The sequence below is a fragment of the Prenolepis imparis genome, unplaced genomic scaffold (genome assembly GCF_030444845.1).
Source record: "Prenolepis imparis isolate NDT839.2.m4 unplaced genomic scaffold, iyPreImpa1.0 SCAF_39, whole genome shotgun sequence".
Taxonomy (NCBI): Eukaryota; Metazoa; Arthropoda; class Insecta; order Hymenoptera; family Formicidae; genus Prenolepis; species Prenolepis imparis.
In genome coordinates this window covers 10,276-28,311 of record NW_028141197.1, presented here as the reverse complement: position 1 = coordinate 28,311, position 18,036 = coordinate 10,276, and the positions used below count along the sequence as shown (strand labels likewise).

At 47.2% G+C, this 18,036-nt stretch overlaps 1 protein-coding gene across 1 annotated transcript; it reads right to left on the bottom strand.

The window, feature by feature from the left end:
* Window positions 1-10,687: 10,687 nt before the first annotated feature.
* Window positions 10,688-13,272, bottom strand: LOC145947046 (uncharacterized). Its single transcript, XM_083056821.1, has 2 exons — window positions 10,792-13,272; window positions 10,688-10,723 (listed from the first exon to the last, which is right to left on the bottom strand). Exons 1-2 carry the CDS (start codon window positions 13,270-13,272, stop codon window positions 10,688-10,690), a joined length of 2,517 nt encoding a protein of 838 aa, XP_082912947.1.
* Between the last annotated feature and the right edge of the window lie 4,764 nt (window positions 13,273-18,036).

The following is an 18,036-nucleotide window of genomic DNA, read 5'->3' as shown; positions in this document are numbered from 1 at the left end:
GTACAAATAACATACACATTGTGTAGAATTTTGAAATTTCTTCAGAGCCACAAAAGTGGCTTTCCCGGCAGGGAATAGACAGCCAAATATAATAAATTTGTTTTTCTCACAAATAAGTGTATCTGAGGGTTTTCGGTGTCGCTGTGATTTTAATTCTAAACATAGATTTATGAAATTTTGAGTCTAGAAATAACAATGAATAGTAATAACAACATATGAATATAAGTGTATACGCTCATGCAGAAAACTTTTTATTAGCATTACTCAGAGCTAACGTCGTGGACGTAGAAAGTTTGTAGCTCCTTTTTGGTTTTTTGTTTGTTTTTCATTTTTTTACTTATTTTATAATTAAAAAAATTTTTTTTGTGTGTTTTTTAATATTTATATTTTTTTATAAACATTTTATGATATTAATTTTTTTATTTTGAATTTTATTAATACATTTAACATTAAAAAAATATCATAAACTTATTAGCACATTTAAGAGCCACAAAAGTGGGTTTCCCGGCAGTCTAAGAGTTAATAATATCTCTAAATTTAAATATTTTGCCTTAAAAAGTCAAAATTGAAACTTTACATATTGAAGATTATATAACTAGTTGCGCAGGATCTATACGCAACTATATATCTACTCTAATAGATACAAGGCCGTATACAAATAAAAGCAACTCAAAAACATCATTATAACATTGCAATTTTTTGTATTCTGACCTATTTTGGTCGAATTTTGAAATAATTTGATTGGACATTAAATTGTAGCATATACAACTTGAATCTTACTTGAATCTTACAAATTATACAATATATGTTTACGCACGAACGAAATTTTGTCGCGTGTAAATCGAGGATGCCGGCTTGCTCCGAGAGAGCGAGAGGAAGAGGGAAAGAATGGAGAGCGTGTGATAGCGAGAGAGTGAGAGAGAGGAAAAACTAGAGTGAAAGAGCGAAAGAAGCAGTAAACTGAAAGAGAGCGAGAAAGCGAGATGGGAATCGAACGAAGGAGATCGGAAATGAACAAGGATCAATGTCAATGAAAGAAGAAGTGAAAATTGTTACCAAGTAATTTTGGAAGATTTGATGAGATCTTTAATGATCGCAGTTAAAAGATATACACTGAGCGATGAATCGCTAGACTCGCAACTCGTTATCGGAAATTTCTTAAAATGATTGAAGTAACTGATCGTCTCGCTCGATTAAATGCTTGAACTGACTCTCGTGAACAGCCAGACAAAATAAGCAAGTCTCCAAGTCGCCGGGCATTTCGCGTGTTTATATATATTGTCGAGTTTCTGGAAGCTTCTCAGAATCGAGCCGGGGATTCCGTGGTCTGCGCAATACACTACATATATGGTTTAAATTTAGACTACCGTTGCGAGACCAAAACAATAATAACCCGCGATAGGTATAAGTCAGAATACTGGAAATGACAAACGATGGTTCGATAGATTTGTGATCTTTTCGTTGTCGAAGGCTCGCTCGGAAGAATTAAACAATACATGACGCGACGACCGAAAGGTCATATGAGAAAGCATAGAAACAGAAATAATTACGGAGATAATAACAACCGGACGAAAGACGATATAAATTGATACAGAGAGTTAACAATATTAAATTTAATACAAAGCCTTTTTTTGTTATCTTTAACATACCGCCCGCCTCGAAACTATAGTTTCGAAAGGCGAATCAGAACGAAGAAACGAATCAACTAAAGAAGAAAGAGAGAAACATTACGTTGATTCGAGGCGGAGGATATGTTAATTACAGAAACTTATGCAACTAATTCGAGATTTATTGTTGCTCGATATCGATAGGAAGCAAACAAAGCTTCACGACGGGACGCTTATATTCGGATGCGGCGGTCTTTACATTTACAACTCGTACTATGTCGTCGGAACCGGGGTAACATTTAATAACGCGACCCAATTCCCATTTACACGGCGGAAGCTGTGAATTTCGAACTAAAACGAGTTGACCGATTTTAATCTGAGTTTTGTTCGCTTTCCGCCATTTGACCCTTTGTTGGAGCGTGTTTAAATAATCACTCTGCCATAGTTTCCAAAATCTTTCGGTCATTTGGCGCACCATTTGCCACCGAGACAATCGATTTTCGTGGACGTCTAATAGCGATGGTTCGGGAGTGACGGAGAGAGGCGCGCCTATCAAAAAATGCCCCGGGGTAAGCGGTTCACAATCATCGATTGAATCCGTGAGCGGAGCGAGGGGCCTCGAGTTCAGGCATGCTTCTATGTTGCATAGAAGAGTAGAGAACTCTTCAAACGTCATCGTATGGGATCCGATGACACGACGCACATGATATTTTACGCTTCGTACGCCTGCCTCCCACAAACCGCCGAAATGAGGGGCAGATGGCGGGATAAAATTCCATTCGATTTTGTGAGAAGCCGCGTGATTGAGAAAATTCGGATCTTTTATAGTAGCTCGAAAAGCCGAAGTTAATTCGCGATCGGCATCGACAAACGTGGTTCCGTTGTCGGAGTATACAGTTGCCGGTAGTCCGCGTCGGGCGCAAAATCGCGAGAAGGCTCCTAAGAACGCGGAGGTTGAATAGCCTTCCACTACTTCAAGGTGCACGGCGCGAGTAGCCATACACACGAAGACAGCGATATATGCTTTTCGAGATGCGATTCCTCGACCGGACATAGATCTTATTTGTACGGGACCGGCGTAATCGAGGCCGCAATGTAAGAACGCGCGAGCAGGGGGGGAGACGCGTACTGCGGGTAAATTGCCCATCAGATATGAAGGTAACGCGGCCTTTTCGCGAGTGCATTTTATACAGCGATGAATGACCGTTCTCACGAGAGTGCGAGCCCGAACAATCCAGAAATTTTGACGCAGCGTTGACAGCGTTAGTTGCGGACCGGCGTGCAAAGAGTTCAAATGAGTATCTCGAATTATCATCGTGACTAACGGGTGGTTTGCTAATATCACGGGGTGTTTAATTTGATCCGGAAGCGGCGCGTTTGATAACCGCCCGCCGACGCGAATTAATTCGTCGTCCCCGAGGAATGGGTTGAGCGAGAGAATCGGACTCTTTGATTGAATCGAGTGGTTTTGTGAGAGCGCAGCCCGTTCGGAAGGAAAAATTTGCTCTTGAATCTGTTTTAACCAGAAATTCAGCGCGGCTTGACATTCGGCGGCGGAGAGAGCGATCGAAGTTTTATCTAAACTCGCGCGCCGATGAGTCGGGGAGCGAAGTCGCGAAACATATCGGAGTATGTATGCGGTGACCCGGATTAATTTTTTCCATGAAGAATATCGCGATGCTAAATCCCATTGCTCGATGGGTTGTGTGAGATGCGTGGTTACGCGAGGATTTCGTTCAATCGAGACGTCGAGCTCGCAGACAGAGGATTGTGCCGGCCATTCTGACTCCGGGAGGCGCAACCATGTTGGGCCATGCCACCATAAATGATGACTTGAAAGCTGGTCTCCCGAAATTCCGCGGGACGCACAGTCCGCAGGATTTTCGTCCGTCGAAATATGTCGCCAAGACGCATCTGGAAGTCGCGATTGGATCTCGGACACGCGATTGGAAACGAACGTCTTCCATTTCGAGGGATGTTGTCCTATCCATGCTAATACGACCGTCGAGTCGGTCCAACAGTAGCACGACGCGGAGGTCAAATTCAATGACGTGCGCATAAATTCCATCAATTTGGATAGCAACACGGCGGCCGCTAATTCTAATCGCGGGATGCTTAAAGACTTTATGGGCGCGACCCTGGATTTTCCGCCGAGTAGCGTCACTTTAATTTCGCCAGAAAGTGATCGTAGGCGAAGATATACGGCGGCGGCATAGGCAGCGGTGGACGCGTCGGAAAACCCGTGGAACTCGCATTGCACGGTGTCAGACCCGTGATACGTCCAGCGATCGAGCTTTAAATCGTGTAGAGCGATTAAGGAAGTTTGAATCGTTTTCCATTGGTCTAATAAATGAGACGAGAGTAGTGCATCCCAATCGAGTTTAGTCATCCAGAGAAGTTGCAAAAATATTTTTGCTGAGATTGTGACGGGAGTACACCACCCTAACGGATCAAATAATTTCGCGACTGTAGATAGAATCGATCGTTTCGTATTTGAAAGAGTTGTCGGGAGAGAGGCCCGAAATTGAAATACATCTAACGAGGGATTCCACGCGATCCCGAGAATTTTTAATTGCTCGTCAACTCGCAAGTCTTTACTACATGCTAAACCATGATTTTCGACCGCGATGTCCTCGAGCAATTTAGACGAATTACTTGACAATTTGCGGAGTTCAAATTTACCGCGATGCAGCAACGCGCACACCTGATTGCGAGCTTGGCGTAGAAGAGGAATATCGTCGGCACCGAACAACACATCGTCGACGTATATGTGATGTTGCAGAATGTGAGACGCCATGGGAAATTCGTCCCCTTCGTCCGCGACAAGTTGGTGGAGGACGCGCAAGGCTAAGTACGGCGAAAGGAAAACGCTCCATCCGATAAACAACGAGAAGAATGCGCTCGGCGTTGAAGAGGAAAGCGCCAAGATAAGGACAAGGAGATGGGTCGAGGGAAACCCGCTTCCACCCTTCGGTGGGGAGGCCCCCGGCAATTCAGGGATGGGAGGAAGAAGGAGAGAAATTGAAGAGGAGGAAAGCATGGAGGTCGATGTGGAGAATCCATACCTCTGTGATAATGAAGACAACACGTCTTCAGCCGCTCAAGGAAAGGAGACCTATCATTCTAGGACGAGTGGGATGGTCTACATAAAGAAGGGGGAAATGGAATGCGCGATTCCACAAGGCGATAATAAAGGAGAGGAGGCCAGGGAGAAAGAAAAGATCATGGGCATGGCTGCAATGATAGAGGGGATAGTGGTAAGGGAACTCGACAAGAGACTGGGATACCCGCCTCTCTCAAACCAAATACCACTAAAAGCAAGAGACGAGGCACATCTGCAAAAAGCGAAACAGCAGCAGAGGCTTCAATCGGCAACAAGGAAGACACAACAAGAAAAAGTAGAATGGTCTACATCAGCACAGGGGAAAAAGGTGGCAATACCTAAACCCACAGTCAAGAAGGTGGAAATAGTGAGCCACAAGTTTAAAGTGGTGCCGCCGACGACGACATTAAATCCAAATGCTCGGCCGGCCAAGGAAAGGATCCCAACACCCAAGGCCAACAAGGCCAAAAGCGCGGGGAAAAAAGGTGGGCTAGCCCCACAAAATAAAAAAGAGGAAGCGCCTCAGATGTCCCAAAAGATCAACGAGGCACCCAAAGAAAAATTGGAAGGGGAGACATGGGCAACGGTGACCTCCAAAAAAGCTAAGAGGGCCATAGCCTCAGAAGCCAAAAAGGAGGCAACAAAGAAGACTGTAACGGGAAAACAAACATCGTCTTCCCAAACCAAAACAGTCAAGCCAACAGGACAGACTGGACCAAAGAAAGAACCGCGAACGGCGGCAGTAACAGTGACGTGTCCCCCTGGGACATATGAAAAAAATCTCAGGGAGGCACGTCAGAAAATGGAAAAAGAGGGACTCAGACTAGAAGGGGCAAAAATACGATGGGGGGTTACAGGCTCTTACGTGTTTGAAATCCCGGGGGCAGATAAACACGAAAAGGCGGATAAATTTGCTCTCGGATTAAGAGAGGCCCTTAAGGGCAAAGTGGGCGTTAAGGTGCAACGCCCCACCAAGATGGCGGAGATACGACTCAGGGGGCTCGACGAATCAATAAGGGCCCCCGAGATCGTGGAAGCCATAGCTGCCAATGGTGGCTGTTACGAAGAGGAAATCCAACTGGGGGAGATTCGCAAAACCCCAGGTGGTGTCGGAATAGTTTGGGCTCGCTGCCCGCTTAAGGCAGCGATCAATATTATGAAAACTGCTCAAATAAAAATAGGGTGGGCAGTAACGCGTGCCGAGATGCTGGAGACGCGACCCCTCCAGTGTTATAAGTGTCTGGAGGGGGGACATGTAAGAGCAAGATGTCCAAATAATGTGGACCGCAGCGGTAAGTGTTACCGTTGCGGAGAGGAGGGGCATTTGGCTCGGCACTGCACAGCTGAGGTAAACTGCCCGGTGTGTGCGGACAAGGGGCTGCCTGCCAAACACAGGGCGGGCAGCAGAGCGTGCGCACCGGTACAGAAAGGAAAGAAGGGGGTCCCGCTCCATAAAGTGACCGATCGCCCCCTATCAACAGCAGACCAGCCCCCCGGACAAGGCGCCAAGTCCAGGCTGCAAGCGGAGGTCCTCCCCCTCATTGATTTGAATGATACGAGGGAGACCCCAAAGGAACAGAGACCTCCGCGAACACGAGGAATCAAGAGAGAGGAGGAAAAGCTTCCAGAGGGAGCATTAAAGAAGCAGCGTAACCAGCTCAATATAATGGACGCAGATCCTGATGCCATGGAGGTGTCGGGCTTGGAGACTATACCGGGAAAGGATGGCCTGTGAAGTAATACAGGCTAACCTCAACCATGCGAGGGGAGCGCAGTCCCTCTTCGACCAAACAATGGCGGAGAGGGACTGCGGCTTGGGAATCGTGGCCGAGCCATATAGAGTTCCGTGCAGCCCGAACTGGGTCGGCAGCTTGGATGGCTCGGCTGCGATAGTCAGAAGGCACACAGCAATGTCCCCTCCCCTACAATTATTGAGGGCGGGGAGAGGGTTCGTCATGGCTTCCTGGGGGCCCATCGTGATAATAGGTGTTTATCTTCCGCCCAGTCTAGGTGATAGAGATTTCGGGCGGAGGCTAAACACCCTGGCGCGGCAACTTAACAGTCAATATCCCCGCCCGGTGTTGGTGGCTGGGGATTTCAATGCGAAGAATAATATGTGGGGTTCCCCGGCCACCGACGGGCGGGGAAACAGAGTTATGGATTGGGCGGCGGACTGCGGCCTTCTTCTGGTCAACAGGGGGAACACTGAAACGTTCTATAGACGGCGGGGCGGGTCTATTATAGACCTGACATGGGCAAACCGCTCCGCTGTCGGGATGCTACAAAAGTGGAGGGTGGTGACGGAGTTAGAAACATTAAGTGACCATAGATATATCATGTTCTCCGTCACCACCACTCCGGGGGAGGTCGTGGAACGTCGCCGGATCAAGGAAGCCAGCGCCAACAGATGGGCCCTCAGAAAGTTGAATGAGGAAGAGTTTAGTGCGGCAATAAATGCCGCATTAATAACACGAGAGGAAGGGGACGGGAGTCTGGCCACAATAAGGGAATGGCTGCATGGAACGCTAGTTAGGGCATCCGACGCGGCCATGCCCAGGGTCAGACACCGTCCCCAAAGAAAGGTGTATTGGTGGTCGGAGACCATAGCGGAGCTCAGGAGGGCCTCTGACCACGCAAGAAGATTAGCATACCGCAAGAGGAGGCTCGCGCATACAGAAGCAGTCGAGTACGAGGAGGCGTGGGGCGTCTACAAAGAAGCAAGAGACGCCCTACGCATAGCCATACGGGAGGCCAAGTCCAAGGCGTGGGAAGAACTGCTCTCCACGCTGGATGAGGATCCGTGGGGGCGCCCCTATAGACTTGTATTAAATAAGTTAAAAGGAGGGGCGTCCCCTCTAACGGAGACTCTGGACCCCCATTTTGTCGGTGAAGTGGTAGACGCCCTGTTCCCGATGCGGGATCTGGAAGAAGACCCGATCCCGCGGAGGGAACAGGAGTGGGACGAGACAATAATGGGGGTCACAGCGGGAGAGCTGCAGAAGGCCGTCCGGAAAATCAAGAAAGAGAAAGCCCCTGGTCCGGACGGCCTTCACGGTAGGGCATGGGCCCTAGCACACGGGGACTTGGCCGACGTGATGTTAAAACAGTACTCGGCATGCTTTAAGGAGGGAAAGTTCCCCCCAGAATGGAAGAAAGCACATCTTGTGCTTCTTCCAAAGGAGGGCAAACCAAAGACTTTGCCCTCGGCGTACCGTCCGATCTGTCTGTTGGACGAGGCGGGAAAGATCTTTGAGAGAATAATCGCGAACCGCCTCGTCCATCATTTGTCTCGGGAGGGTCCCGACCTAAGTGTTGATCAATACGGCTTCCGCGCCGGGCGATCAACTGTGGACGCAATTTTGCGGGTCCGCTCGGTCGCGGACGCCGTTACGGAGGGGGGCGGGGTGTTGATGGCAATATCATTGGACATATCCAATGCTTTCAACACCCTGCCCTGGCATCGGGTGGGGGAGGCCCTTCAATATCACAGGGTGCCCCCTACCTGATAAACATAATGCGGGACTACTTCCGGGACAGAAGTCTGACGTATATGGACGGAAACGCCGAGGAGAAACAGAGGGGAATGTCGTGCGGGGTTCCACAGGGGTCAGTTCTGGGCCCCTTAATGTGGAACTTAGCGTACGATAGGATCCTCAGGTCTGCCCTCCCCCCCGGCTGTTCAACGTGTGTTATGCTGATGACACACTGATTATGGCCGGGGGAAGAAACTGGGGGGAATGTATTGCGCGGGCTAATCTTGCGGTTGCACGGATCACTAGGGTGATCAAGGTCTTGGGACTCAAGGTGGCGCCCCAAAAAACTGAGGCCCTCCTCTTTCATAAGAGGAGGAATGGGGCGCCACCTGAGTCATATATAAGGGTGGAAGGCACCCCCATAAAGGTGGGGACCCATATCAAGTACCTGGGTCTCCACCTGGACAGCCGTTGGACTTTTGGCGAGCACTTCCGCCAATTGACCCCGAGGGTGGAAAAAACAGCGATGGCGCTATGTCGTCTACTTCCAAACCTCGGGGGACCGGGTGGGAGTGTTCGTCGATTATACGCGAGTACGGTCCATTCAATGCTGCTGTACGGGGCCCCGGTATGGGCGAAGAAGGTGTGCGCCACCCGCAAACTGAGGGACTCGATCCTCAGAGTCCAGAGGCGGGTGGCGTGTAGAATCTGTCGGGGCTACCGTACAGTAAGCGGTGTAGCAGTGGGGGTGCTCTCTGGAGTACCCCCTGCAGACTTGTTAGCCCGCATGTACGCCGAAGTTTATAGGTGTACACGCGGGCTACAAATGGAGGGGATTGTCATAACGGACCGTACTCGTTGTGCCATAAGAGTCCAACAGCGACGGGTCCTGATAGAGAGATGGACCGGCCGCCTCCAAGACCCGAGGCTGCCGGGCCGCAGGACCGTCGAGGCTGTCCTTCCCTGCCTGAACCAGTGGCTCGGCAGGGAACATGGGGGTGTCACGTACAGGATGACCCAGGTGCTCACCGGGCATGGATGCTTCGGTGAGTATCTGGGTCGCATAGGCAGGGAGAGGACAACAAGCTGCCACCACTGCGACCATCCAAGGGATGACGCCCAGCACACCCTCGCGGATTGTCCCGCGTGGGTGGGCGAGAGGGCTGACCTGGTGGCCGCAGTGGGGCGCGACCTGTCCCTGCCAATGGTAGTATCCGCAATAGTCGGTGCGAAAGAAAGGTGGGGAGCTTTTTCCTCCTTCTGCGAGAGAGTACTCTCGCAGAAGGAGGAAGCGGAAAGAGAGAGGGAAAGGGCCGGGAGAAATACCCGGCCCTCAGAAGAAGAAGAAGAGAAGGATGAACAGGTGGAGATGGAAGACGGGGACGGGCCCCCTCTTTTCCCGCCATCGGCGAGCTTGCTCGTTTGTGGTGGCGGGAATCGGGGGGGGGCGCGCCCCCAGTGTAAGAAGAAGGAGTAGCGAGGAGAAGGGGGGCGTGCCCCCTCCAACCCCGCCGTTGCTGGGCTTGCCCACTTGTGGCGGCGGGGATCGGGGGGGGGTACGCCCTCAGAAAAAGGAGGAGAATAGGTGATGAAAGTGCGGAGGACGGGGGAGGGCCCTCTCTTTCCCCGCCATCGGCGAGCTTGCTCGTCTGTGGTGGCGGGGATCGGGGAGGGTCCGCCCAACACATACCCGCGTCACACTATGACGCGGGATGAGGTCTACGGGGGGGGGGCTGGGGACGTTTAGGTCCCAGGGCTCCTCCCCGAAGAACTCTCGAGAACTGGGGGCGTGGGTGCGCCGGCCTCGCTTAGGCGGGACCGGCGCGCCCGCGCCCCCGGACGGGCAACCCCCTCGGTTGGGGCCGAATCCTAACTCCTAAAGGAGCGGAGGGAGCCGCAACCGGGGGGGCCGAGGGGAGGGGTCGTTCGCCTGCGGGGTCGCGCTTTGCTCGGCCTTGTGGGGTGCGACCCCTCCCCTCACGGACGTAGATGCGGCGGGAAGGCCCTCTCACCGGGAGCCGTTAGGCACCGGTGGGAGGGCATCAACACCGCAGAGGGTCCCCTTCCCCTTCTGGGAAGGGTTTCCCTGGTGAGGGCCTCCAGGGTTGATTGCCGAATCTCCATTCCCTTTGGGAGGGGGAGGGAGCAACACTCTGGAGGCGGGGGGTGGCGGCTCGAGCGGGAATACTCGAGCCGTGACCCCGCCCCCCATACTCTTTGGGAGGGCGCGACGTGGGGTTGGTACCGCCCTGCGTCGCAACCGCGAGGACCCCGCACGATGTAAAACGCGGGGGGGAGAATGTCGCCTTCCGCGACACTCTCCTAAGGAGGGAAAGGCGGGGGGACGGCCAGACGGCATGGGATACCAGCATCCTGGCCGTTCCCCATTAACGCCCGAGAAGGTACCCGTAGTGGTTTTAGTGAGGTAAGGTCTTGCGCCCCCTGACCGATCCATTCGTGGACCGGCCAAGGGGAGCAAGAAGTCCCACATAACCGCCCGTCCTCTACCCGGAGGCGGGTGGTATCCATGAGGATTTCCACTACGAATCAAAAAAAAAAAAAAAAAAAAAAAGGCTAAGTACGGCGCTGACGCTGTACCGTATGTAACCGTTAACAGCTGATATGCTTGTATTGATTTTGTGTTATCCTCGATCCACAATATACGCTGGTAGTCGTCATCGCGAGAGTCGACTTTAATCTGACGATACATTTTCGTGATGTCTGCCGAATATACGTATCGATACTGTCGCCACCGAAGAATCACCGCCGCTAAATCAGTTTGTAATTTCGGGCCGATCAATAAGTGATCGTTTAGAGAAGTCGCGTTTGTTGTACGACTCGACGCGTTGAATACAACTCTTAAATGAGTCGTGAGACTGTGGTCCCGAATTATTGGATGATGAGGAATGTAAATGCATTGAGATTCTCCTAATGTATGCGTTACCTTTTTCATATGTCCTAATTTTTCGTACTCATTTAGAAAATCGGTGTATTCGGCTTTGAGCGCGGGGTTTGTAGTGAACCGCCGTAGTAATGTTTTAAGCATTTTTTCCGCGAGATTATAAGATTCGCCTATATCAATCGGAGGTCCTTTTTTAAAAGGGAGGCGAACGATATAACGCCCGTCGTCGTCGCGCGAATAGGTTGAACGAAAATGATTTTCGCACTGTTGCTCCTCTGGAGTAAGCAAGGTTACCCGAGGGACTTCTTCGATCTCCCAAAATCGGCGAAGTTCTTGATCGATCGCTAAAGAAGTTGCGCTATGCTGAACCGTGATAGTTTGACGCGACGGCGACAGAATCGATGTAGGGCCTGAGAGGACCCAACCAAGAATTGTTTTTTGTGCGATCGGTTGACCGCTTGTGCTTCTTCGTATTCCATCAAGAAGCAATTCACCGTATAAGTCGGCTCCGATAAGAACATCAATCGCTTCGGAACTTAACGGATCGGGATCGGCGAGAGTGAGATCGGCGAGATGCGTCCACGCGATATTCGATCTGGTAAGCGCCGGTGAATATTTAGTCAGTGATGTTAGAATAGACGCGGTAGTCGTAAAAACGGGACGCGACTTATTGAACGGCGAGAGTTTAATGTGCGCCGCCCAACGACAAGTTCCTGCATCGATGCCGCCGACGCCAGAGATCTCGATGGGCATTTTAATGCGCTGCAGTTTCAAAGCGTGGCTGAGTCTCGCGGTGATAAAGGTCATTTCTGACCCTTGGTCGAGCAGCGCTCTAACGACGAGTGTGCGACCCTCGGATGAGCTGACCTTGACGCGAGCCGTTGCTAACAAAACGGAAGGTCGCGACGGAACGGTTGAACAGAGCGAAGTAACAGCTTTAGTATCGGACGCTTCCGACGGAGAGCTCGACATCGTTGCAGTAAGACTTCCGGTAGACGCTGAAGTCAAGTCGAGATGCAACATAGAATGATGTTTTTTCTGACATATTCTGCACGAATATTTACTTATGCACGATTGCACCGCGTGTTTCGAACTGAGACAATTTAAACAACGATTCGCTTGTTTGATTATTTCTAATCGCTGACTCGGACTTTTCTTTACGAATTTAGCGCATTTATTTATAAAATGAGGTGCTTTGCACAACGGACATGTAATATTGTTCGTAGATACAGTGGTACTCGAGACCTTTGTCGAGCGAACAGCTTTCCCGTTGGAAGAGGTTAATTCTTCGAGAGCGCGAGCGCGTGACGCTAGGAAGCTATCGAATTCTGCATATGTCGGAATTTTCGCATCATCGCATCCTTTTAATTTCCATGCTTTTCGCGTCGCATGATCCAATTGCTGAGACACCCGGTAAATTAATACATCATTTAGAATTTCGTCCGCAGATCGGCCTAAATTTTTGAGAGACGCTATCGCGCGATTTGCTTTATCACGTAGCTCGTTGAGTTCAACTGCGTTTTCGCGTGAAACGCTTGGTAAATTCTGAAGGGCACAGACGTGCACTTCAATTAATCGCCGCTTATTTTCATAGCGCGAAACTAGCGTTTTCCAAGCGATTTCAAAATTATCAGCGGTAATAGGTATGGTTTTAATTGACTCAAGAGCGCGGCCGGTTAAACTGGACGCTAAGAAATGCATACGTGCGAACGAAGTGAGATCCTTGTTTGCAATAATTAACGACGTGAATCGATCGCGAAAACTTTCCCATTCGTCGTAGTTTCCGCAAAATGGGGGAATTTTAATTGGCGGCAAATGCGATAAAGAAAATGAAGAAGTACATTCACCCTGGCTGGATATTCGACTGGACGACTGAAGGGGGTCCCCAGGTGGTTCGATATCCTCGAGACACTCGGCCATGTAGTCCAGCGTCTCTTGGTAGACGTCCTCGTGTTCGTCGAACAATTGATCTCGGAAATATGCCATCGTGTCGCGTTTATCCCGTGAGATGCCATGCAGAAGAGCAGCGTGATTCTGAGTACATTGCGTCCAGGTCTCCTTCAACGAGGTCACTCGCGATCGGATTTTAGCGGCCGTGTAATTTTTCTTTCCGATCTTTTTGAAATTGTCGAGCGAACGTGATACCGTATGGAATAGCGATGATTGATGTTGGCACAGTTCGTCCATTTCTGCTGATTAGACTGTCACTTTGGTCACACGGCACTCCGCTTTGATTCCGTACAGATTACCTCAGTAGAATCCGGCTCGAAGGACCAAATTATGTTTACGCACGAACGAAATTTTGTCGCGTGTAAATCGAGGATGCCGGCTTGCTCCGAGAGAGCGAGAGGAAGAGGGAAAGAATGGAGAGCGTGTGATAGCGAGAGAGTGAGAGAGAGAAAAAACTAGAGTGAAAGAGCGAAAGAAGCAGTAAACTGAAAGAGAGCGAGAAAGCGAGATGGGAATCGAACGAAGGAGATCGGAAATGAACAAGGATCAATGTCAATGAAAGAAGAAGTGAAAATTGTTACCAAGTAATTTTGGAAGATTTGATGAGATCTTTAATGATCGCAGTTAAAAGATATACACTGAGCGATGAATCGCTAGACTCGCAACTCGTTATCGGAAATTTCTTAAAATGATTGAAGTAACTGATCGTCTCGCTCGATTAAATGCTTGAACTGACTCTCGTGAACAGCCAGACAAAATAAGCAAGTCTCCAAGTCGCCGGGCATTTCGCGTGTTTATATATATTGTCGAGTTTCTGGAAGCTTCTCAGAATCGAGCCGGGGATTCCGTGGTCTGCGCAATACACTACATATATGGTTTAAATTTAGACTACCGTTGCGAGACCAAAACAATAATAACCCGCGATAGGTATAAGTCAGAATACTGGAAATGACAAACGATGGTTCGATAGATTTGTGATCTTTTCGTTGTCGAAGGCTCGCTCGGAAGAATTAAACAATACATGACGCGACGACCGAAAGGTCATATGAGAAAGCATAGAAACAGAAATAATTACGGAGATAATAACAACCGGACGAAAGACGATATAAATTGATACAGAGAGTTAACAATATTAAATTTAATACAAAGCCTTTTTTTGTTATCTTTAACAATATATAATATTGTAGATTCAGTTAATTACTTATTTTGATTGTTAGATGTATGAAATTTAGTTTTGCGATACATGTAATTTTAGAATATAGACCTATATCGGTCGGATAATTAATTACATGGATTTGGCATTTGCTGATAGTATATAACAATTATACTGTACTATTTATACAAGATACTGCATTGGGGATTTAATATCTTACTTATATCGATAGGTAATCATTTATTTAGTCTCTACCATGGTGGAAGTATACAGGGTGATTCACGTAACGGTCGCCACGATTTTTGGGACATTTCCGCCAGTTTAAAAAAAAGTTTATACAGTGAAAATCAATCTGCTTTATGCAAGCTTTAACATGCAATAAAAAATTATAAATTTTTTATCCAGAATATTGTGAGGAATCAATTTATATAAAAAAAATATGATGGTTCCATTTAAAAAATTCAAGGTGACATTAATTTGTTTATAAAAAAAAAATTTTTTAATAAAATTTTTTATTGTTATGTTAAACCTTGAGTAAAGCAGATTGATTTTCACTGTATAAACTTTTTTTTAAACTGGCGGAAATGTCCCAAAAATCGTGGCGACCGTTACGTGAATCACCCTGTATAAGGTGAAGCATTCCTGTGGATGCGCAGTCGTCCGAAAGTAGTGGGAAAGTGGTCAACCAATTAGATTTCACCCATTGGGCAAAATTATATGATTGATACTGCCATATTGCTGGCAATGAGCGTTAAATATTAAGGGCCGGTTTCACCATCTCCGATTAACTCAATCGGCCGATTAAACTATATCTTTGTTTCTTTTTAAGAACGTAGCTGAAAAGAGACAAAGATATAGTTTAATCGGCCGATTGAGTTAATCGGAGATGGTGAGACCGGCCCTAAGAGTTGGAGTGTTATATTAACGTGTTATTTCGGACATCAACATCATGCCGAATTGTTTTGTAAAAAATTGCAAAAATCGTTATAGTTTATATTAATATTTATGAATACACATTTTTACTTCCAATATAAATTCTGTGTTTTTATTTCTGATTAGTCATTCACGTTTGAAATACGCACGTTGCCAAATGGATGACATTTGATTGGTTGAAATTTCGGTATGCCGCCATTATGCGTAATACTTCATCTTTTATTTTTCCACCATGGTCTCTACGATATGTCAAATTTATATATTCTGACCTATTTTGGTCGAATCTTGAAATAATTTAATTCGACATTAAATTGTGGCATATTGTTATATACCGACCGTCGTCGCGAACGAGATGGCGTAATGGGTCGGAACAGAGCGGGAACAAAGAAACAATGAAAAAAAGCTCAGTCGCGTAATACATCCCACGAGCACAACACCGCGTCACTGTCATATCCGCGGTTCGCGAATACATAACAACTGGCGACGAGGATTAAAAGTACATAAAGTATACAGTAAACAACGTACATAAAAGAAAAATGGCTACAACACAGAGGAGTTGGCCTTATAGAAGAATTCCAGCCAGGCAGAGACGCATCCTGGACTCAATACATAGAAAGGTTAAATTTCTATTTTATCGCTAATGAAATAGCAGAGCCAGTGAAGAAAAGGGCTATCCTTTTAAGCGTATGTGGGAAAGCGACATACGCACTCATACGATCGGTAATAATGCCAAAATCACCAGCAGATGTGCCATACGAAGAGATCATACAAATGGTGGGCGAACATTTCAGACCTAAACCTTCAGAAATCATACAAAGATTCAAATTTAACAAAAGAAGCCAAATAATTTCTGAATCGGTCGCAGAATACGTTGCGGATCTACGTCGATTGTCGGAATATTGCGGCTTTGGAAATACATTGGATAGTATACTTCGAGATCGCTTAGTTTGCGGCATAGCGGATGAAGCTGTACAACGACGTCTGTTGGCAGAAACGGATCTATTATTCCAGAAAGAGCTCTAGATCTCGCGATAGCGGCAGAAACAGCAAAAAAGAACGCATCGGATTTAAGAGCAGCGTCCATAGCAGGAAACGCCGTCACACATGGAATCTGGAAAAACGATTGCAGCAAAAAGAACATAATTCAAAAGAAAACAGGAAATGCAGCATCAAAGAAACCATATTTCAGATGTGGAGACGCACACGCGCCTAGTGAGTGCAGATTTGCAACAGCCGAGTGCCGGTATTTTAGGAAGACGGAACACATAGAACGCGCATGTTTTCAAAAAAAGAAAGCGACTGCAGGGGGCAATACAAACACGAAAAAATTGGAAGAGGGCAACATACATGCAGTTATGGATACATCACGTACATCAACACAGAGGGAGACCGAGTATCATCTAAACACAATAAAAGTGAGGTTACCGTCGAAAATCTTCACGGTAGAGGTATACATAAACAAGAATTTCATTCGAAGTCGACTCAGGGGTTACCTGTACCATTATAAGCGAAGAAACGTTCAAAAGGTATGGCCTACCCATAAATCCAACCGGCAAAAAGAAAATATGACTTACGGAGAAATTATGATTTACGGACGTGGACACACCAACAATTAGAGGTTATAGGAGTCGTCACAGCAAAGGTAGAGTACAAAGATCAAATACACAAATTACCTTTGATCGTCATAAAAGGACAAGGAACCAGCCTACTAGGAAGAAATTGGTTTGACGCTTTAGGAATTTCGCTAACAGGAATTCAACATATTTAAGCCAAACAAGAGATACAAGAAGCAGTATTTGCAGACGGATTAGGATCACATACCGGAACTCCAATCAGCATAGAAATTAATCCAGAGATAAAACCTATATTTTTGAAGAGTCGAGCTATACCATACGCACTACGAGAAAAGGTCGACGAAGAATTACGAAGATTAGAAACAATCGGTGTCCTAGAAGCGATTCAACACTCAGACTGGGCCACGCCTATTGTGTTAGTGTTGAAAAAAGATGGTCACGTTCGGTTATGTGGAGTATCGAGCCACTGTAAATAAAGCTATAAAGACAGACACATCCATTGCCCACAGTAACGGAATTATTAGCACAACTCTCAGGAGGTAAGCGATGTACAAAGTTAGACTTATCAGAAGCCTATTTGCAATTACCAGTAGATGAAGCAACATCAAAGATTCTCACAATAAATACACCTAGGGGACTATTTCGAGTCAAAAGACTATGGAATCTCTTCAGCCCCTAGCATTTTTCAAAGAGTGATGGACACTGTTTTAGCAGGATTCACAGGAGTGGGTGCATACCTGGATGACCTACTCATAGCGGAGGATTACAAGAACAGTTGACGGATAAGGAAAATAAGGCATTCGAAAGACTATACAATGCAGGATTACGTCTAAAGAAAAGTAAGTGCATACTCAATAATGACGCTGTGGAATATTTAGGTTACAGAGTTGATGCGGAAGGGGTACATCCAACAGAAAAAGTAATAGCTATACAAAAAGCCGCGGCACCAAAGAATAAAGAACTGCAAGTTTTCCTAGGATTGTTAAATTTTTACGCATGTTTTTTTACCACATAAAGCAACAGTATTAGAGCCATTACACAGACTACTGGACAACAGAACAAAGTGGTCATGGACAGCAATACACGACAAGGCATTTTGTTCCGCAAAGAAGATGATAATAGCATCACCATCTTAACACACTATGACCCGGAAAAACCCCTCATTTTAGCATGCGATGCATCACCATATGGATTAGGAGCGGTATTATCACACTTAAATACGGATGGTCTGGAGAGACCAATAGCGTTCGCATCAAGAACACTGACAAAAGCATAAAGAAATTACTCACAATTACAAAAGGAAGCTCTATCCATCATTTTCGAAGTCAAGAAATTTCACGC

Excerpts from the sequence above, each read along its gene's own strand:
- LOC145947046 (XM_083056821.1), bottom strand. The coding sequence starts at position 13,272 with ATGGACGAACTGTGCCAACATCAATCATCGCTATTCCATACGGTATCA. Across the intron at positions 10,724-10,791 it reads AAGCATATCAGCTGTTAACG|TGGAAATCCTCATGGATACC; the intron begins GTTACATACGGT and ends TTTGATTCGTAG.